Raw genomic sequence first — 22496 nt, 5'->3', positions numbered from 1 at the left:
GCTGTGGTGGCACATGTCTATAATCCCTGCTACTTGGGAGGCTGAGGCACAAGAATTGCTTGAACCCGGGAGGTGGAGGTTGCAGTGAGCCAAGATCTCACCATTGCACTCCAGCCTGGGCAACAAGAGCAAGACTCTGGGGGAAAAAAAAAAAAGTATAGTATAGTAAATACATAACCTAATAACATGCTTATTTATTATAATCAAGTGTTATGTACTGTGCACAATTGAATGTGCTATACTTTTATATAACTGGCAGTGCAGTGGGTTTATACCAGCATCACTACAATACATGAGTAATGCATTGCGCCATGACTTTACATTGGCTCCATTATAATCTTATGGGGCCACCATCATATATGTGGACCATTGTTGACTACTAAAATATCATAATGTGGTACATGATTATATATCAGTTTGGAGAGGATTGATATATTTACCATTGAGTATTCCAAATCTATGAATATAGCATGTTTCTTCATTAATTATTTATATCTTCATTGATTTATTTCTTCAGTCTTTTGTAGTTGTTAGCAAATTAAATCCTGTATGTGTTTTGTTAGGTTTATGCCTGCTTCTCTTTATTTTGAGTGGTTATAAATGGTGTTGGATTTTAATTTCAGTTTCCACATGTTCACTGTGTGTAAGAAATTCAATTGATTTTTGAATGCAGATATTTATTTTGCTAACTTGCTGAATTTATGTATTAGTGCTAAGATTTTTTAATGTAAGTTCCTTGGATTTTCTATGTAGACAGTTATGTCATCTGACCATGGGGAAAGATTTACTTCTTCCTTTACAATCTATGCATTTGATTTCCTTTGCCTACCTTATAGTGCTAGCTAGAATTTTGGTACTATGTATAACAAAATGTGGTGGGAGTGGGCATCCTTGCCTTGTTCCAAACCTTAGGGGGAAAGCATTTAGTATTACACCGTTAAGTATGATGTAAGCTGTAGGTGTTTTGTAGATGCTTTACATCAGTGGTCCCCAACCTTTTTGTCACCAGGTAACGATTTCATGGAAGACAGTTTTTCCATGCACCTGGTAGCAGTGGGGGATGGTTTTGTGATGAAACTGTAGTTAGATTATTATAAGGATTGTGCAACTTAGATCCTTGAGAATCTAATGCCGCTGCTGATCTGACAGGAAGCAGAGCGCAGGCAGTAATGCTTGCCCTCCTGCCGCTCACCTCCTGCTAGGCGGTCTGGTTCCTAACAGGCCATGGACTGGTATCAGTCCATGGCCCAGGGGTTGAGGACCCCTGCTGTACATGAAGTTAATAAAGTTTCCCTCTATTCCTAGTTTTCTGAGCATTTTTTAAAATCATGACAGGGTGTTGAATTTTGTGAGGTGTTTTTTTTCCTCTATCAATAATTGTGATTATGTGATATTTCTTTTTTGGTGTATTAATACGATAGATTACATTATTGGATTTTGAATATTGAACCAGCTATGCGTACTTGGAATAAACACCATGTGGACATGGTATATAATTCTTATTGCTGAATTCTATTTGCTACTGTTTTGTTAAAGAGTTTTTCATCTATATTCATGAGAGATACTGGTCTGTAATTGTCATTGTCCCTTTGTGCTGCTATAACAAAATACCTGGGAAATAACCTGAGACTGGCTAATTTATAATGAACAGAAATTTAATTCTCACTCTTCTTGATGCTGGGGAGTCCAAGATCAGGGCATCAGTAGGTTTGGTGTCTGGCAAAGGTTTCTGTCTGCTTCCAAGATGGCACCTTGTTGCTACATCCTCTGGAGGGCACAAACACATGTCCTCACAGGGAACAGAAGGGGAAAAGGGGCTGAATGCTGTGTAAGTCTCTTTTGTAAGAGTCTTAATTTTTTCAAGAGGGAAGAGCCCTCATGACCTCATCACCTCCCAGTGGCCTTTTCCTCTTAATACTATTGCATTGGAGGTTGCTTCCACATAAATTTTGGAAGGACTCAAACGTTCAAACCATAGCATTTCACTTCTGACCCCCTACTTCCAAAATTTAGATCCTTCTCACATACAAAACATATTAATTACATACCAATAGCCCCCAAAGCCTTAACTCATTACAGCATCAACTTTAAAGTTTAAGGTCTATAGTCTTATCTAAATATAATCTAAATCAGATATGGGTGAGACTCAAGGTGTACAATTCATTCTGAGGCCAATTCCCCTCTACCTGTGAACCTGTGAAATCAAACAATTTATATGCTTCCAGATTATAATGATGGGACAGGCGTAAAATTGATATTCTCATGCAAAGAGGGAGAAATGGGAAAGAATAAAGGGGTAACAGTCCCCAAGTAAGCTGAAAACCCAATATGGCAAACACCATTAATTTTTGAGGCCTGAGAATAATCAACTTTGACTTCATGTTTCATCTTCCAGACACACGAGAGTAGAGGTTGGGTCCCCAAGGCTCTGGGCAACCCCAGCACTATAATTTTGCTGGTCACAGCCCACAGAGCAGCTATCACAGGCTGGAGTCTCATGCCTGCAAGCTCTCCCAGGCTGAAGTTGCATGCTGGTGGCTCTGCAGTTCTGAGGTCTTAGTGGTGGCCCCACTTCTGTTGCTCCACTGGGCATTTCCCTAATTGGGGCTGTCTCTAGCAGCCCCACCTTTGTGGCATTTCTTTGCCTGGGCCCCAAGTCTCTATGAGGCACCCATTGAAATCTAGGTAGACATGTCTCCACAACTCACGCACTCTGTGCACCTGCAGAGTTTGCACCACATGGATGCCACCAAGGTTTACTGCTTGTGCCCCCTGAAATGGTGGCCTGAAGTGGTGGCCTGCATGAGCTGTACCTGAGGTGGCTGAGGAACATTGTGTCTGAATGTGTGGGAAAGAAACAAGACATCCTGAGCAACAAGCCCCATGGTTTCACAAGTGTTTTGGGCCCCTTTTTTGAAACTGTTCTGCCCTCAAGGACCTGGTGCTCTGAGCCTGCTATGAGAAGGGCAGCACAGATAATCTCCAAAATGCCTTTGCAGTCATTCTTCCATTGTCTTGATGAATAGCATCTGTCTTCCTTCTATTCACATTAAATCTCCTTATCAAATGTTTGCTTGGCCGCACCCTTGGCATTCTCCCTCAAGCATACTTTAAAACCTGACGAGGCTGAGAATTTTTTAAATCTTTAACTTCTGCTTTCCTTTTAATTATAAATTTTATATTTAATTTGTTTCTCTCTTCTTGCATCTTACTGTAAGTAGTCAAGAGAAGCCATGAAGCATCCTGAACAATTTACTTAGAGATGTCATCCACAAAATACCCTAGCCCATTGCTCTTAAGTTCTGCCTTCCACAAAGTAATAGGACACAAAACACAATTCAGCCAAGTTCATTGCTACTTTGCAGCAAGGGTGGCCCTCTTCCAATTTCCAGTAAACTGCTCCTCATTTCCAACTAACGCCTTATCAGAATGGCCTTTACTGTCCATATTTCTACCAGCATTCTGATCACAACTACTTAGATCATCTCTAAGATGACTGAGGGTTTCTCTACAGCTCTCCTCTTCTTCAGAGCTCTCACTGGAAGCATGCTTAATGCTTTAGCATGCACTTCAGAGCTGTTCTGGCTTCTACCCATTACCCAATTTCAAAGCCACTTCTAGATTTTTGGTATTTGTTATAGTAGCACCATCGGTTCTCAGTACTACTTTCTATTGTAGTTTATTTTGTGCTGCTATACAAAATAACTGAGACTGGGTAATTTATGATCAACAGAAATTTATTTCTCACACTTCTGGAGTCTGAGAAGTCCAAAATCAAGGTACCAGCAAGTTTAGTATCTGATGAGGCCCTGGTCTCTGTTTCCAAGATGGCACCTTGTTGCTGCATCCTCTAGGGGAGATGAATGCTGTGTCCTCACATGGCAGAAGAGATAGAAGAAGAAAGGGGACAGAATGCTGTGTGAAGCCTCTTTTATAAGGGCTTTAATCCTATTTATGAGGGAGGAGCCCTCATGACATAATCACTTTCCAAAGGCTCCGCCTCTATGGAGACTGTTTCTACATGAATTTTGGAGGGGACACAAACGTTCAAACCATAGCATTAGCTTTCTTTTTGCATTGTCTTTGTATTACCTTGGTATTGGTAATACCAGCTTCATATAATGAAATAGGAAGTTTTCTCTCCTCTTCTATTTAATTTTTCTTTTGAAAAACAGAGTTTTGCTCTTGTTGCCCAGGCTGGAGTGCAATCGTGCAATCTTGGCTCACTGCAATCTACGCCTGCCAGGTTCAAGTGATTCTCTTGCCTTAGCTTCCCAAGTAGCTGGGCTTACAGGTGCCTGCCACCATACCTGGCTAATTTTTGTATTTTTAGTAGAGATGAGGTTTCACCGTGTTGGCCAGGCTGATCTCGAACTTGTGACCTGAAGTGATCTGCTTGCCTTGGCCTCCCTAAGTGTTGGGATTACGGGCATGAGCCGTCGTGCCCACCCTTCCTCTTCTATTTTCTGAAAGAGAATGTCTAACACTGGTATTAATTCTTGAAATGTTTGGCAGAATTCTCTGGGGAGATCATCTGAGCCTGAATATTTCTTTCTTTGGAGTATTAAAATAACAAATTAAATTGGATTTATAGTTATAGAGCTATTTAAATATCTATTTCATGTTTCATTTATCTGTTTCATGAGTGAATTGAGATAGTTTGTGTTTTTTGAGCAATTGGTCTTTTTCATCTAAGTTGTCAAATACATGTATCTAGAGTTGTTCCTAATATTTGCTTTTTATCCTTTTGATGTCTACATGCCCTGTAGTGATTTCTCCTTTTTAATATAGGTAACTTTTGTCTTCTGTTTCCTTTGTCTGATTTGCCAGATGTTGATCTTTTCAAAGGATCAGTTCTTTCTTTAATTGATTTTCTCTATGGTTTTTGTTTTCAATTTCATTGATTTCTGCTCTTATTTTTATTCTTTCCTTCTGCTTGCTTTTGGATTGTTTTGGTCTTCTTTTTATAGTTTCTTGATGTGGAAGTTTAGATTATTAATTTGAGGCTTTTTTTCTTTTCTAATGTCAGCATTTAGTGCTATACATTTCCCTCTCAGCACTGCTTTGGCTATGTCTCACATATTTTGATTTTTTTTTTTTTTTTTTTTTCCTGAGTCTCACTCTGTGGCCCAGCCTGAAGTGCAGTGGTGTGATCTCAGCTCACTGCAACCTTCGCCCCCCAGGTTCAAGCAATTCTCTCACCTCAGCCTCCTGAGTAACTGGAATTACAGCACGTGCCACCATGCCCGGCTAATTTTTTTGTTTTTAGTAGAGATAAGGTTTTACCATGTTGGCCCAGGCTGATCTTGAATTCCTGACCTCAAGTGATCCACCGACCTTGGCCTTCCAAAGTGCTTGAATTACAGGTGTGAGCCACCGCACTTGGCCACATATTTTGATATATTTTTATTTGGCTCAGCTCAGTATTTTTTTTCTTGAGATTTCCTCTTTGATCCATTGATTATTTAAAAGTATATTGCTTCGTTTCCAAATGTTCAGAGACCTTTTTGTTATATTTCTATTAAACATTAGTAGTTTGATTCCGTTTTCATTAGGATGCATACTCTGTATGAGTTAAATTCCTTTAAGTTTGTTCCGGTCTGTTTTATGGCCCAAGATGTGATCCATCTGGGCATATATTCCATGGACATTTGAAAAGAATGTGTGGCTGTGGTGAATTGGAGTGTTCTATAAATGTCAGTTACATCTAGTTGGCTGATGGCATTGTTGAGTTGTATATCATTGCTTATTTATATATTTAGTTATGCTATTAATTATTGAGAGGGGGTATTGGACTTCTTGACTGTAATTATAAATTTGTGTTCAGTTCCATGAGTTTTTGTTTCACATGTTTTGCAGCTCTGTTGTTTGGTGCACACACATCTAGGATTGCTGTGCCATCTTGGTGGATCTTTTTATCATTGTGTAATGTCTCTCTTCATTCCTGGTAATTTGTTTTTGCCTTATAGTCTACTTTACCTTACCTGATACTAATATAACTTCTACTGCTTTCTTTTGATTAATGTTTGTATGGTATATCTTTCCAATCCTTTTACTTTCAATCTACCCATATTGTTATATTTGAAATGAGTTTGTTATAGACAGCATATATATATATGTAAAAAAGATGAAAAACCATGTGTGTATGTTTGTGTGTGTATATTAAATAGTTTGTATATTTAAACTGTTTACATTTAATATAGTGATTGATATGTTAGGGCTTAATTCTGCCATTGTATTTTTTATTTTCTATTATTTCTCTCTCATTATCATTTCTCTTTTTTCTCTATTACAGATAGCATTTCTCTGTTATAAATAGCATATATACGTAAAAAAGATGAAAGACCGTGTGTGTGTGTGTGTGTGTGTGTGTGTGTGTGTGTGTGTTAGACAATTTGTGTATTTAAACCATTTACATTTAATATAGTGATTGATATGTTAGGGCTTAAGTCTGCTATTGTATTTTTTATTTTCTATTTTTTCTCTCTCATTATCATTTCTCTATTTTCTTCTTTCTACCTTCCTGTGGCTCAACATTTTTTAGAATGCCACTAGAATTTATTTTTAGTGTTTTTTTAAATGTATTTCTTTGTATTACTTTTTAGTGGGTATAATAAGTATAATGTTATATATACATAACATCACAGTCTACTGGTGTCAGATTTTTGCTATTTCAAGTGTCATAAAAAACCTTACCTCCCCTTAAATCCCTTTACCTTCTTTATTTATAGTATCATTGTCTTGAGTATTTTCTCTATAACACTGAAGGTTATAATTTTGATTTAGTGGTCAGACATAATTAGAAGACTCAAGAGCAGGAGGAAAGTCTATTGCGTTTACTCATATTTTTACTCTTTTGTCCTTTCTTCTTTCCTTGTTGTCCAATATATTTTCTTTTATGATTTATTTTCTGTTTATAGAGCTTCCTTTAGCCATTATGCAGGATAGGTCCACTGATGACGAATTATTTTAGTTTTCCTTCATCTTAGGATGTCTTGGTTTCCCCTTCATGACGGTAAGATATTGTCACAGGATATTGACTTCAGGTATAACAGTTATTTTCTTTCAGCATTTGAAAAATGCTGTGCCACTTCCTTCTGGCCTCTATGGTTTGGGGTGAGAAATACACTGTCATTTGAATTGTACTTCTACTACAGATAAGGTCTTGTTTCTCTGTTGCTGCTTTTAAGTTGCTGTTCAGAGTCCCAAAACTTCCCAGGGCTGTGTTCTTTTTTTTTTCTGGTTTGTTTTTTTTTTTTTTTTTTTGTCTACTTTGTTTTTCAGATTGGGCAATTTATGTTTTTCTATCCTCAGATTCACTGACTCTTTTCTCTGTTTGCTTCATTCTGCTGTTGAGCCCATCCAGTAAGCTTTTAACTTCAGTTAGTGTACACATCAATTCTGACATTTCCATTTGGTTCTTCTATATGTCTTCTATTTTTTTGCTGAAACTTTTTATTTGTTTCAAGAGTGTTCATTATTGCTTGTCGTGTCATTATTACATGGCTGCTTTAATAGCACAGCCAGGTAATTTTTTATTTATTTATTTTTTTGAGATGGAGTCTCACTCTGTTGCCCAGGCTGGAATGCAATGGTACCGTCTTAGCTCACTGCAACCTCCGCCTCCCGGGTTCAAGCGATTCTCCTGCCTCAACCTCCTGAGTAGCTGGGATTACAGGCATGTGCTACCACACCCAGCTAATTTTGTATTTTTAGTAGAGACAGGGTTTCATCATGTTGGCCAGGCTGGACTCGAACTCCTGACCTCAGGTGATCTGCCCACCTCGGCCTCCCAAAGAGCTGGGATTACAGGTGTGAGCCACCACGCCCAGCCAAGTAATTTAAATATCTCTTTTATCTTGTTGGCATCTGTTACCTTTTCTCATTCAAATTGAGGCATTCTTGCTTCTTGATGTAACAACTGATTTTTGATTTAGATTTGGACATTTAGGGGTATAATGAAACTTTGGACCTTATTTAAGTCTTCTGTTTTACCTGGTCTTCTCTGGCAATACTCTAGCCATGGAGGGGGTAGTGCTGCCTGTTACTGCTAGGTAGAATTGAAGTCCAGGTTTCCTATGTGGTCTGTTTGACAGATGAGGAACGGAGCGTTTGTGGATTCTCAGGTGGGTATGGATCTTCCTGCTTGCCTCTAGGCCTCCACTGAAAACCGCTGCCTGGGAGGAGGAGCAGGAATACCTACTTACTGCACCCCACTTGACCTCCACTGACATTATGTGGGAATGGCTTTGCTACCATTGGGCAGTTGTGAAAGCCCTGATTCTTCAGTAGGCTTCCTTTTTTTTTTTTTGGGTGGGGGATGGAGTCTCACTGTTTCGTCCAGGCTGGAGTGCAGTGGTGTGATCTCTGCTCACTGCAACCTCTGCCTCACAGGTTCAAGCGATTCTCCTGCCTCAGCCTCCCGGGTAGCTGGGATTACAGGCACACACCACCACACCCGGCTAATTTTCATATTTTTAGTAGAGACAGGTTTTCACCATGTTGGCCAGGCTGGTCTTGAACTCCTGACCTCAGGTCATCCACCCCCCTCAGCCTCCCAAAGTGCTGAGGTTACAGGTGTGAGCCACCACACCAGCCCACTAGACTTCCTCTGTAACCACACTGCCTGATAGAGGAAGAGACACCTATTACTTCTGGGTGATTATGGAGGTTCAGGCTACCCATGTAGTCTCCACTGACTTTATTAGCAGGAGAAGGATCCGCCTTACCTTTTAGCCTTCTTTCTCACATCACCCTGGTGGGGACGTTGGGTGCCTTATTGCAGGCTGGCAGTGGCAGAAGCCTAGGTTTTCCATTAGTCTTTGCTCTCATGCTGGGTGGTGGGATGGGGGTGACACTACTTTCTGTCTTGTTTGCCTGAATTAGAGTGGTTATTGTCTAAAAGCTTTATCTTTTAGACAAAAGATAAATGCCTATGCTGTCTCTTTTTTGATCCTTTAGCTACAGAGAGCAGGCTTTTGTTTTTGTTTTGCCTGTATGTGTGTGTCTGTGCCTATTAGTGTTTCTGGGTTGCTAGTTTCTGCAGCACCAAGTCTGAGATATATAAGAAACACAAAGAAAACTCATAGAACTGACCACTCTGGGTATTCTTGAGTCCTGCAGTACCTAGCTGGTCATCCTTCTCTCTAACTTTCAAATTCTTCTTGTGTTTGTTTTATGTATAATGGTTAATATAAGATATGAGTAAACAAATAACTTGTTTACTCTTTTATCTTTTTTATAATTCTTAGTGAGAGGAATGTGGAAAAGTTTCTCCATTTTTTCTGAAATGGAAGTTTTATATTAATTTCTCATATGGTTGGGATCTGTGCTCCCACCCAAATCTCATGTTGAAATATAATCACCAGTGTTGGAGGTGGGTCTGGTGGGAGGTGATTGGATCATGGGGGCAATGTCTCGTGAATGGTTTAGCAAATCCCCTTCGTGCTCTTCTTGAGACAGTGAGTTCTCATGAGATCTGCTTGTTTAAAAGCATGTAGCACCTCCTCCCTCTCTCTCTCGCTTCTGCCCCTGCCATGTAAGACACCTGTTCTCCCTTTGCCTTCTGCCATGATTGAAAGCTTCCTGAGGCCTCCCCAGAGGCAGAAGCATTCACACTTCCTGTACAACCTGCAGAGCTGTGAGCCACTTAAACTTCTTTTCTTTATAAGTTACCCAGTCTCAGTTATTTATGGCAGTGTGAGAATGAACTAATACATTTTGAAAAAAGATTTTTTTAAAGCTTATTTATTTATGTATTTTTTAAACTTCTAGGTTCAGGGGAACATGTGAACCTAAAAGTTTAAAAAAATACATAAATAAATAAGCTTTAAAAAAGCTTACATAGGTAAACTCATGTCACAGGGACTTGTTGTACAGATTATTTTACCACCCACATATTAAGTCCAGTACCCAATAGTTATCATTTCTACTCCTCTCCCTCCTCTCACCCTCCAACCTCAAGTAGACCCCAGTGTCTTTTGTTTCCTTCTTGTGCTCATAAGTTCTCATAATTTAGCTCTCACTTGTAAGTGAAAACATATGGTATTTGGTTTTCTATTCTTTGTTTAGTTTGCTAAGGATATTGGTTTTCTATTCTTTGTTTAGATTGCTAAGGATAACAGCCTCCACTTCCATCCATGTTCCTGCAAAAGACATGATCTCATTCTTTTTTATGGCTGCATAGTATTCCATGGTGTATATGTACCACATTTTATGGCTGCATAGTATCCCATGATGTATATGTACCATATTTTCTTTATCAGATTGGTAATTGATGGGCATTCAGGTTGATTCCATGTCTTTGCTATTGTGAATAGTGCTGCATTGAACATTTGTGTGCATGTGTCTTTACAGTAGAATGATTTACACTCCTCTGAGTGTATACTCAGTAATGGTATTGCTAGGTTAAATAGTAGTTCTGCTTTTAGCTCTTTGAGGAATCACCATACTGTCTTCCATAATGGTTGAACTAATTTTCACTCCCACCAGCAGTGTATAGGTGTTCCCTTTTCTCCACGACCTTGGCATCACCTGTTATTTTTTGACCTTTTAGTAATAGTAATTCTGACTGGATAGAGATGGTATCTCATTGTGGTTTTGATTTGCATTTCTCTAATAATCAGCGATATGGAGCTTTTTTTCATGTGCTTGTTGGCTGCATGGATGTCTTCTTTTGAAAAGTGTCTGTGTCATTTGCCCACTTTTTAATGGGGTTGTTTGTTTTTCTCTTGTACATTTATTGAAGTTCCTTATAGATCCTGGATATTAGACCTTTGTCACATGCAGAGTTTTCAAAAATTTTCTCCGATTCTGTAGGTTGTCTTTTTACTCTGTTGATAGTTTCTTTATGCTGTGCAGAAGCTCTTAAGTTTAAATCTCAGTTGTCAATTTTTGCTTTTGTTTCAATTGCTTTTGGTGTCTTTGTAATGAAATCTTTGCCCATTCCTACATCCAAGTTGCTATTGCCTATGTTGTCCTCCAGGGTTTTTATAGTTTTGGGTTTTATGTTTAAATATTTACTCCATCTTTAGTTGATTTTTGCGTATGGTGTAAAGAAGGGGTCCAGTTTCAATCTTCTGCATATGGCTAACCAGTTATCCCAGCACCACTTATTGAATAGGGAGTCCTTTCCTTATTGCTTGTTTTTATCAGCTTTGTCGAAGGTCAGATGGTTATAGGTGTGCAGCCTTATTTTTGGGCTTTCTGTTCTGTTCCATTGGTCTATGTGCCTGTTTTTGTACCAGTACCATGCTGTTTTGGTTATGTAGCCCTGTAGTATAGTTTGAAGTAAGGTAGCGTGATGCCTTCAGTTTTGTTCTTTTTGCTTAGGATTGCCTTGGCTATTCAGGCTCTTTTTCATTTCATATGAATTTTAAAATAGTTTTGTCTAGTTCTGTGAAGAATGTCATTGTTAATTTGATAGGAATAGCATTGAATCTGTAAATTACTTTGAGCAGTATGACCATTTAAATGATACTGATTCTTCCTATCCATGAGCATGGGATGTTTTTCCACTTGTTTGTGTCTCCTCTGATTTCTTTATTTGAGTTTCGTAATTCTCGTCATAGAGCTCTTTCACCTCCCTGGTTGACTGTATTCCTAGGTATTTTGTTCTTTTTGTGGCAGTTGTGAATAGGATTGCCTTTCTGATTTGACTCTCAGCTTGGCTGTTGTTGGAGTATAGGAATGCTAGTGATTTTTGTACATTGATTTGTATCCTGAAACTTTGCTGAAGATGTTTACCAGCTAAAGGAGCTTTGGGCTGAAACTATGGGGTTTTCTAGATATAGAATCATGTCAACTGCAAACAGGGACAGTTTGGCTTCCTCTCTTTTTATTTGAATGTGCTTTATTTCTTTCTCTTGCCTAATTGCTTCAGCTAGGACTTCCAATACTGTGTTGAATAGAAGTGGTGAGAAAGGGCATCCTTGTCTTGTGCCAATTTTCAAAGGGAATACCTAGTTTATTGAGAGTTTTTTTTAACATAAAGGGGTGTTGAATTTCATTGAAAGCTTTTTCTATGTCTATTCAGGTAATCATGCAGTTTTTGTCTTTAGTTCTGTTTATGTGAAGAATCACATTTATTAATTTGCATATGTTGTACCAACCTTGCTACCTGGGGATGAAGAATACTTGATTGAGGTGGATTAGCTTTTTGATGTGCTGCTGGATTCAGTTTGCAAATATTTTGTAATTTTTGCATCACTGTTAATCAAGGATATTGGCCTGAAGTTTTTTTGTTGTTGTGGCTCTGCCAGGTTTTAGTATGAGGATGATGCTGACCTCATAGAATGAGTTTGGGAGGAGTCCTTCCTCGTCAGTTTTTTTGGAATCGTTTCTGTAGGAATGATACCAGCTCTTTGTACATCTGGTAGAATTCAGCTGTGAATCCATCAGGTCCTGGCCTTTTTTTAGTTGGGTGCCTAATTTATTACTGATTCAATTTTGGAGCTCGTTATTGGTCTATTCAAGGAATCAATTTCTTTCTGGTTCAGTCTTAGGAGGGTGTATGTGTCCAGGAATTTATCCATCTCTTCTAGGTTTTCTAGTTTGTGTGCATAGAGGTTTCTGTAGTAGTTTCTATTGGTTATTTTTACTTCTGTGGGGTCAGTGGTAATGATGATTCCCTTCATCATTTCTAATTGTGTTTTTTTGGATTTTCTCTCTATTAGCCTAGCTAGTAGCTTACCTATCTTATTAAATTTAAAAAAAAAAAATCCATTCCTGGATTTGTTTATCTTTTTAATGGGGTTTCTTGTCTCTGTCTCCTTCATTTCAGCTCTGATTTTGGTTATGTTTTGTCTCCTGCTCTTTGCAGTTGATTTGTTCTTGCTTCTCTAAGTCTTTCCGTTGTGATGTTAGGTTGTTAATTTGAGATCTTTCTGACTTTTTGATGTGGGCATTTAGTGCTATGAATTTCCCTCTTAACACTGCCTTAGCTGTGTCCCAGATATTCTGGTATGTTGTATCTCTGTTTTCATTAGTTTCAAAGAACTTCTTGATTTCTGCCTTTATTTCATGATTTATCTAAAAGTCATTCAGGAGTATGTCATTTAATTTCTGTGTAATTGCATTCTTTTGAGCAAGTTTCTTAGTCTTCTGTTTTTACTGCACTGTGGTTTGAGAGTGTGTTTAGTATGGTTTTGGTTCTTTTGCATTTGCTGAGGATAGTTTAATGTTCAATTATGTGATCAATTTTAGAGTATGTGCCATGTGGCAAGGAGAAGAATGTATATTCTGTTGTTTGGGGGTAGAAAGTTCTGTAGAAATCTATCAGATCCATTTGGTTCGCTGTTGAGTTTGGGTCCTGAATATCTTTGTTAATTTTCTGCCTCAGTGATCTGTCTAATACTGTCAATGGAGTGTTGAAGTCTTCGACTATTAATGGGAGTGAGTCTGTGTCTCTTTTTAGGTCTCTAAGAACTTGCTTTATGAATCTGGGTCCTCCTGTGTTGGGTGCATATATATTTAGGATAGTTAAGTCTTGTTGAATTGAACCCTTTACCATTATGTAATGCCCTTTTTTTGTCTTTTTTAATCTTTAAATTAGGATTGCCACCCCTTCTTTTTTCTGTTTTCCATTTGCTTGGTAGTTTTCCCTTCGTTTCTTTATTTTGAGGCTAAGGGTATCATTAGTTGTGAGATGGGTCTCTTGAAGACAGCATGCCATTGAGTCTTGTTTTTTTATCCAGCTTGCCATTCTGTGACTTTTAAGTGGGGCATTTAGCACATTTACATTCAGGGTTAGTATTTATATGTGTGGATTTGATCCTGTCATTGTATTGTTAGCTGGTTATTATGTTGGCTTGTTTGTGTGGTTGATTTATAGTGACACTGGTCTGTGTATTTTTGTATTAGCTCATAGCAGTCTTTCATTTCTGTATTTAGTGCCCCTTTATAAATGCTTATTTAAAAAGACATCACTTGCAGTTGTGATGAAACACCCCAGAAAGAAATACAAACAATTGAATTTATTTGCTTTTTTTAAAAATAACTGATTCTATGTGTAGCCCAAATTACTTCTGCTATTGCTCTACTTCAATGGTGATTTCATACTTCTCATTGTAAAAGCATCATCAATAATTATTCAGTCATTTCTCCTAATAGCGTTTACTATGTTAATAGTTTCATCTCTCTATGAAGAAATAGTAAATAGTCATATACACACAAATACATACATACCCACATACAGTTATATTTGAGTACTTCTGTTTCTGGGAGAATTGCTGGGGAAAAGGCTGTATATTTTAATTTTAATGGATATGTTTAGACTGCTTTCCAAAAAGGCTGTAATAGAATAATACATTTCCTCCACCAATTTAGAAGTAGCCTTTTCCCTGCCAACAGTACATCTGAATTAGATTTTAAATTTGTACCCATGTGATTGGTATAAAATTATATCTTGGTATTACTTAATTTGTATTTCTTTAACCTTTAGAGTGTATGAGCTTCTTTTCTTATTTGTTGGCCACGTGGGCACTCAATTGTGGATTTCCCATTTATGAACTTTGCCTATATTTTTCTATTGGGTGGTTGTCCATTTATAAAATCTCTTTATAGCAATCTTCTGTTTATACTCTGAATTAGATACATCCTTTCCAAATCTATTATTTGTCTCTTGATTTGTTTACTCTTTTATCTTTTTTGTAATAGCATCTGGGTTTTCATTCTTAATTAAGATGGTCCCTTAATTTAAATAGTACAAGTAGTTTTTAAGATTTCTTTTTGCAAAATTTTTATTGTTTTGGCTTTTAAAGTCAACTCTCTTCTCTATCTGGAATTTATTTGTGTATACAGTGTAAGAGTTTTCTTTTACATGGATATTCAGTTGTGTAAGCATTACTTAATAAACTGTTTTCCCACTAAATTGAAATATAGATAATCCTAGACTTATAATGATTTGACTTACAATTTTTTGACTTTATGATAGTGCAAAAACAATACTGTACTTGGATTTTGAATCTTTTCCTGGACTAGCAATATGTGGTAGGATGCTCCCTCATCATGCTGGGTAACAGCAGCAAACTGCAGCTTCCACTTAGCCATATGATCATGAGGATTAAAACTGATCCTCTACAGTGTACTGTGTCACTGTGTTATTTTGCCCAACTATAAGCTAATGTCAATGTTCTGAGTACACTTAAGGTAGACTAGGCTAAACTATGATGTTAGTTTTATTAAATGCATTTTCTAATTAAGGATGTTTTCAATATATGATAGGTTTATCAGGATGTAATCCCCTAATAAGTCAACAAGCATTGGCATTTACGGATTCTCTATTCTCTTCTAGGAATTTGTCTATTCGTATGCCAGTATATACTGATTTTGTTACATTGGCAGTATAGTACACGCAAATACACACATACACACGTACACATGGGGTGGTGAAAATAGTCTTATGAGGCTGTTTGAGTTTGACTATAGTAATTAAGAATGGAGTTGCTTCTCAATGTCAAGTCTCCAATTAAAATGGTGTGTGTGTGTGTGTGTGTGTGTTTGAGACAGAATCTCACTCTGTCACCCAGGCTGGAATGCAGTGGTGTGATCTCAGCTAACCCCACCCTCCACCTCCTGGGCTCAAGTGATTCTCATGCCTCAGCTTCCCAAGTAGTTGGGATTACATGCATGTACCACCACACCCAGCTAATTTTTGCATTTTTAGTAGAAGGGTTTTGCCATTTTGCCCAGGCTGGTCTCGAACTCCTGGCCTCCAGTGATGCACCTGCCTTAGCCTCCCAAAATGCTGGGATTGCAGCCGTGAACCACGGCTCCTAGGCCTAAAATGGGATTTAATAAAGAGCCCAATGGATTGCCATCTGTTCATAACTACTCTTGATGTCACCATATCATATTTCACCTTTGTAAAATATTGAAAAATAAATGTATACCCTTTAGTGAGAGCCAGTTTTTTTTTATAGATGAGAAAGTTGATACTGTTCTAAGTGTTAACTTATTTGCCCAGTATTATTTACTTATTACATGGTAAAGTTAGGATTACAACATTAAATTGAAGCTCTTTTTATTGTGCCAAAATGAAATATTTTATGAAAAGTACTTTGAAAACAAAGGTGTATGCAAATTGATATGATGGCTATCTCATGATCATCTCCACAATAGTAGCAACTCTGAGTTTTATTTAGAAACAATGCAATGGTTTATGTACAATAAAACTTATAGCCAATTATTTATAACAGAACAATTATATTTTGATGTTTTCTTTCAGGATATGGTCTATGAATAAAATGTTAGAAATTAATTTTATTCTTTAACAATCTCAATAATTGGTTCTTTTAAACATTTTTTAGAACAGAAGAAAGTTAAAAAACCAAAACCTGAATTTCCTGTATACACACCTTTAGAAAGTACATATATTCAGTCTTATGATCATGGAACTTCCATAGAAGAAATTGAGGAACAAATGGATGATTGGTTGGAAAACAGGAACCGAACGCAGAAAAAACAGGTAAATAAACTTTATAAAACTTGTTTTGAGTAAAACATGTACAGAAAAGCACATAAAATACAGGGTTAGCTCACAATATAGTGCTTTGTTTTATTGCACTTCACAAATACTGTGTTTTTGTTTTGTTTTGTTTTGTTTTGTTTTGTTTGAGACGGAGTCTCGCTCTGTCACCTAGGCTGGAGTGCAGTGGCGCGATCTCAGCTCACTGCAAGCTCTGCTTCCCGGGTTCACACCATTCTCCTGCCTCAGCTTCCCAAGTAGCTGGGACTACAGGCGCCCGCCACCATGCCCAGCTAATTTTTGGTATTTTTAGTAGAGACGGGGTTTCACCGTGTTAGCCAGGATGGTTTTGATCTTCTGACCTCATGATCTGCCCCCCTCGGCCTCCCAAAGTGCTGGGATTACAGGTGTGAGCCACCGTGCCTGGCCGGGTTTTTTTCTTTTTCACGGATTGAGGGTTTGTGGCAGCCCTGAATTGAGCAAGTTTACAGGCACCATTTTTCCAAAAGCATCTCCTTCCTTTGTGTCTCTATATAACATTTTGGTAATTCTTGTGGTATCTCAAACTTTTCGTTACTATAACATCTGGTATGGTCATCTGTGATCAGTGACCTCTGACGTTACTGTTACAATTATTTGGGGTACCGTGAAGTGCACCCATATAAGACAGCAAACTTAATTGGTAAATATTATGTATATTTTGGCTGCTCCACTAATCATCATCCTCTAGTCTCTTTCCGTCTCCTCTGGTCTCCCTACTCCCTAAGGCACAGCAGTATTGAAATTAGGTCAATTAATAACCCTACCATGGCTTCCAAGTGTTCAAGTGAAAGGAACAATTGCATGTGTGTCACTTTACATAAAAATGATTAAGCTTAGTTAGGAAGGCATGGTTGAAAGCCAAGATAGGCCAAAAGCTAGGCCTCTTGCACCAAACAGTTAGCTAAATTTTAAAATGCAAAGGACACATTCTTGAAGGAAATTAAAAGTGCTATTCCAGTGAATACATCAAAGATAAGCAAGTGAAACAGCCTTATTGCTGATATGGAGAAAGTTTGAGTGGTCTGGATAGAAGAACAAATCAGCCACAACATTCTCTCGAGCCAAAGCCTAATCGAGAGCAATGCCCTCTCTCTCTTCATTCTAAGAAGGCCAAGAGAAGTGAGGAAGCCGCAGAAGAAAAGTTGGAAGCTAGCAGAGGTTGGTTCATTAGGCTTAAGGAAAGCAGCTGTCTCCATAACATAAAAGTACAGTGTGCAGCAGCAAGTGCTGTTGGAGAAGCTGCAGCAAGTTATCCGGAGAATCTAGCCAAGATCATTGATGAAGGTGGCTACACCAACCAGTAGATTTTCAACGTAAATGAAACAGCCTTTTGCTGGAAAAAGATGCCATCTAGGACTTTCATGGCTAGAGAGAGGAAGAAGTTGATGCCTGGCTTCAAAGCTTCAAAAGACAGGCTTACTTTCTTGTTAGGGAATAATGCAGCTGGTAACTTTAAGTTGAAGCCAGTGCTCATTTATCAGTCTGAAAATCCTAGGGTACTTAAGAATTATGCTAAATCCATTCTATCTGTGCTCTATAAATGGAACAATAAAGCCTAGATGACAGCACATCTGTTTATGGCATGGTTTACTGAAGCCCCATGTTGAGACCTACTGCTCAGAAAAAAAATAATTTTTTCAAAATATTACTGCTGATTGACAGTGTACCTAGTCACCCAAGGCTCTGAGGGAGATATGAAAGGAGATGAACATTGTCTGTATGCCCATACCACAACATCCATTCTGCAGCCCATGAATCAAGGAGCCCTTCCAACTTAAGTTTTATTATTTAAGACATATATTTTATAAGGCTGTAGTTGCCATAGAGAGTGATTCCTCTGATGGATCTGGGCACAGTAAATTGAAAACTTTCTGGGAAGGATTTACTATTCTAGATGCCATTACAAACATTCATGATGGATGGGAAGAGGTCAAAATATTGACATTAACAGGAGATTAGAAGAAGTTTATTCTAATCCTCATGGATGACTTTGGGTTAAAGATTTCATTGGAGGAAATTACTGCAGATATAGCGTCAATAGCAAGAGAACTAGAATTAGAAGTGGAGCCTGAAGATGTGACTGAATTGCTGCAATCTCATGGTCAAACTTGAAGAGATAAGGAGTTGTTTCTTATGGGTGAACAAAGAAAGTGGTTCTTGAGATGGAATCTATTCCTGGTGAAGATGCTGTGAAAGTTGTTGAAATGACAACAAAGGATTGAGAATATTCTATAAGCTTCACTGATAAAGGAACTAGCAGGGTTGGAGATGGTAAAATGCTATCAAGCAGCGTCACATGCTACAGAGAAATATTTTGTGAAAGGAAGAGTTAATGCATCAAACTTCATTATTGTCTTATTTTAGGAAATTGTCACAGATACCCCAACCTTTACCAACCACCACCCCAGTGGTGGTCAGCATCCACTAACATGAATGCAAGACCCTCTAGCAACAGAAAGATTATGACTTGTTGAAAGACTCAGATGGTTGTTAATACGTTTTAGCAGTAAAGTATTTTTAAATTATGTACATTGTTTTTTGGACATAATGCTATCACACACTTAATAAACTAAGCTATAATGTAAACATAGTTTTAAACATTTTTTTAAATTATTATTATTTTTTTGAGACAGAGTCTCTCTCTGTCGCCCAGGCTGGAGTGCAGTGGCACGATCTTGGCTCACTGCAACCTCCGCCTCCTGGGATCAAGCGATTCTTACGTCTCAGCCTCCCGAGTAGCTGGGATTACAGGCGAGCACAATCACGCCCTGCTGATTTTTGTACTTTTGGTAGAGATGGGGTTTCACCATGTTAGCCACGCTGGTCTCAAACTCTTGGCCTCAAGTGATCCGCCCCTCTCAGCCTCCTAAAGTGCTGGGATTATAGATGTGAGCTACTGCGGCCTGGCTTATAAACAACTTTTATATGTACTGGGAAACCAAAAAATTTGTGTGGCGCATTTTATTACAATATTAACTTTATTGTGGTAGCCTGGACCTGAACTTGGAATATCTCTGAGGTATGCGTGTATAGATATGCAGCTCCGTGAACTATCACAGGTGATGCAAGTTAACCATTGCCAAGTTCAATGACTAGAACATTGCCATTGTGCAGAAGCCATGCTTTCTCCCACTCACTATTTCCTTTTCTTCCACAAAGATGATGACATTCCTGACTTCAGAGTAGTTTTACCTGCTTGTTAGTTTATAAATAGCATCATTTCCTATGTAGTCCTTTGAGTATGATTTCCTCTATTCAGTATATTTGTGAGATTTATTCATAATTGCGTATAGCAGTAATTTTCATTGCTGTATAATACTTTATAAATATAGCACAATTTATTTTTGTTGGAGAAATGTGGTGTTTTCAGTTGGGGGCTATAATGAATAATTTTTCTGTGAACAGTCTTGTGCATGCCTTTTAGTATGTATATGTGTAAATTTCAGTTTTTGGAGTTAGTTGCAGGGTCAAAGCTCAACTTCAGTAAATACAGTCGATCCTTGAAAAATATGGGTTTAAACTGCATAGGTCCACTTATATGTGGATTTTTTCCAAAAAGTATTTTGGAAAAATTTTAGAAGATTTTGGGTAATTTTTCAAATCTCAAACCATGTAGCCTAGAAATATTGAAAAAAATTAAGAAAAAGTTAGGTATGTCATGCATAAAATGTATGTAGATACTAGTGTATTTTATCATTTACTACCATAAAATATATACAAATCTATCATAAAAAGTTAAAACTTATCAAAATGTACACAACTACTTACTGTACATGGCACCATTTGCAGATGAGGGAAATATAAACAAATGTAAAGATGCAGTACAAAATCATAACTGTGTAAAATCAACTGTAGCACACAGTGTACCTACTATACTACCATAATAATTTAAAACACCTCCCGTTGCTGTTGCAGTAGGCTCACATGTTGCAAGTGTTGGCTTAAACCTCCTGATGATGCTAATCATCTCTGTGTGAGCAGTTTGTCTCTCCAGTAAATTGCATAGCATAGAAAATGTGATCTATCTTGGTTCTCATGTATTTTTTATCATGTTTAGTAAAATACTGTAAACCTTGAATAACACCATTGGGCCTGTGGAAAGTACCCTTAGTGATGCTAGGAGTGCTCTCGAGAACCAGAGAAAAGTCATGACATTACAAGAAAAAATTGAATTGCTTTATAAGTATAGCAGAGTGAGGTCTGCACCTGCTGTTGGCTGCCATTTCAGACAGACAACATGAACTTAGGGTATTGATAAATACAGTACATTACTATAAAGGTATTTTCCTTAAGATTTTGTTTTCTCTAGTTTATTGTAAGAATGCAGTACATAAGCATGCAAAATGTGTGTTCACTTATTGTCTACATTATTATTAAAGCTTCCAGTCAACAGTAGGCTGTTAGTATTAACGTTTTTGGGGAGTCAAAAGTTATATTTAGATTTTCAACTGACCAGGGGTTGGCGCCCCAACCTCCATATTGTTCAAGGGTCAGCTGTACTTTTAAATTGTTTTCCAGAAGTTTGTGTCACTTTATACTTTAGCAGCAGAATATGAGTACTCGGTACTCTATATTTTTGCCAATGCTTGGTCAAGTCTTTTATGTTTTATCCATTCTGGTAAGTATGCAGTGATAGCTAATTTTGGTCTAATTTGCATCCTTTGATGAATAAGACTGAACACCTTTTTTTATGGTTATTGGATACTGATATCTTACTATGTGAAGTGCCTTTCCAAATCTTTTTTAATTGTGTTGCCTTTTTGTTTTTAAGACTGGATTATAAAGAGTTCTTTCTGTATTTCAGAAATGAGTGTTTTGCACATATTTTCTCCCATTCTGCTTGGCCTTTTTTTGTACTTAGTGGTGTCTTTTGATGACCAGAACTTACTAATTATATTAATCAGTCTGCCTTTTCCTTATTTGGTGTTTTCTATGTTCAAATATATATATATATATGTATTTTTCTTTGGAGACAAGGTCTCACTCTGTCACCCAGGCTGAAAGACAGTGATGCAGTCACGGCTCCCTGCAGCCTCAATTTCCCAGGCTCAAGTGATCCTCACACCTCAACCTCCTGAGTACCTGAAACCACAAGCATACACCACCACACCCAGCTAATTTTTAAATGTTTTCTAGAGTTTGGGTCTCCCTGTGCTGCCAAGTCTGGTCCAACCTCCTGGGCTTAAGTGATCCTCCTGCCTCAGCCTCCCAAAGTGTTAGGATTATAAGCATGAGCCGCCACGCCTGAACAAATAAATATTTTTCTATCTCAAAATTATAAAGATTTTTCAAATCCTTCTAGAAGTTTTATTATTTGACTTAAACATTTCAATTAACAATATCCTGGAATGTTTGGTTTGTTTGGCATTAAGTAGTGATCAAGATTAATGTTTTGTTCCAAAAGTTCTCCAAACCCTTGGCCTGCTACAAATTATTTTAAAAACTGCTTCCTACAGCTCTACAAAGGTCACTTTAATCATAATCCAAGTGTCCATAACTGTGTAGGTCTGTTTCCACATGTTCTGCTTAGTTCCATTTATCTACTTGTTCATCCTTGTGCTACTACCACACAGTCTTAATCACTGTAACTTCATGATAGGTATCTAGTACAGTAATTTTCCAATTTTGCTTTCGTTCTTTAAGATTGCCATTTTACATTTTCATATAAATGTTTAATGCAGCTTGTTGTTTTCCACAAATTATTTAGCTGAGATATTTAATTGGGATAACAATTATATATGGATCAGTTGTGGAGAAATTGACATTCAAATTGTATTGACTCTAAAACCCATAAATAGATCCATTAATTTAGATCTTTTAAAGTTTTTTCAGGCTGGGCACAGTAGCTCATGCCTATAATCTCAGCACTCTGGGAGGCTGAGGTGGGCAGGTCTCTTGGGGTTAGGAGTTCCAGACCAGCCTGGGCAACATGGTGAAACCCCATCTCCACCAAAAAATACAAAAATTAGCCAAGTGTGGTGACACGCAC

General features: G+C 37.8%; 1 protein-coding gene across 1 annotated transcript in view; it reads left to right on the top strand.

Moving 5' to 3' along the window:
* Positions 1 to 22496, top strand: part of DNAJC1 (DnaJ heat shock protein family (Hsp40) member C1) — a 252748-nt gene that overhangs the window by 108726 nt on the left and 121526 nt on the right. Inside the window, exon 8 of the mRNA XM_054437052.2 lies at positions 16308 to 16465. Coding sequence (XP_054293027.1) covers positions 16308 to 16465 — 158 coding nt within the window. The remainder of the gene's footprint in view (positions 1 to 16307; positions 16466 to 22496) is intronic.

Source organism: Pongo pygmaeus, chromosome 8 (assembly GCF_028885625.2).
Source record: "Pongo pygmaeus isolate AG05252 chromosome 8, NHGRI_mPonPyg2-v2.0_pri, whole genome shotgun sequence".
NCBI lineage: Eukaryota > Metazoa > Chordata > Mammalia > Primates > Hominidae > Pongo > Pongo pygmaeus.
Note: the sequence above shows the minus strand (reverse complement) of the source record. Positions and strands in the feature narration are given on the sequence as shown.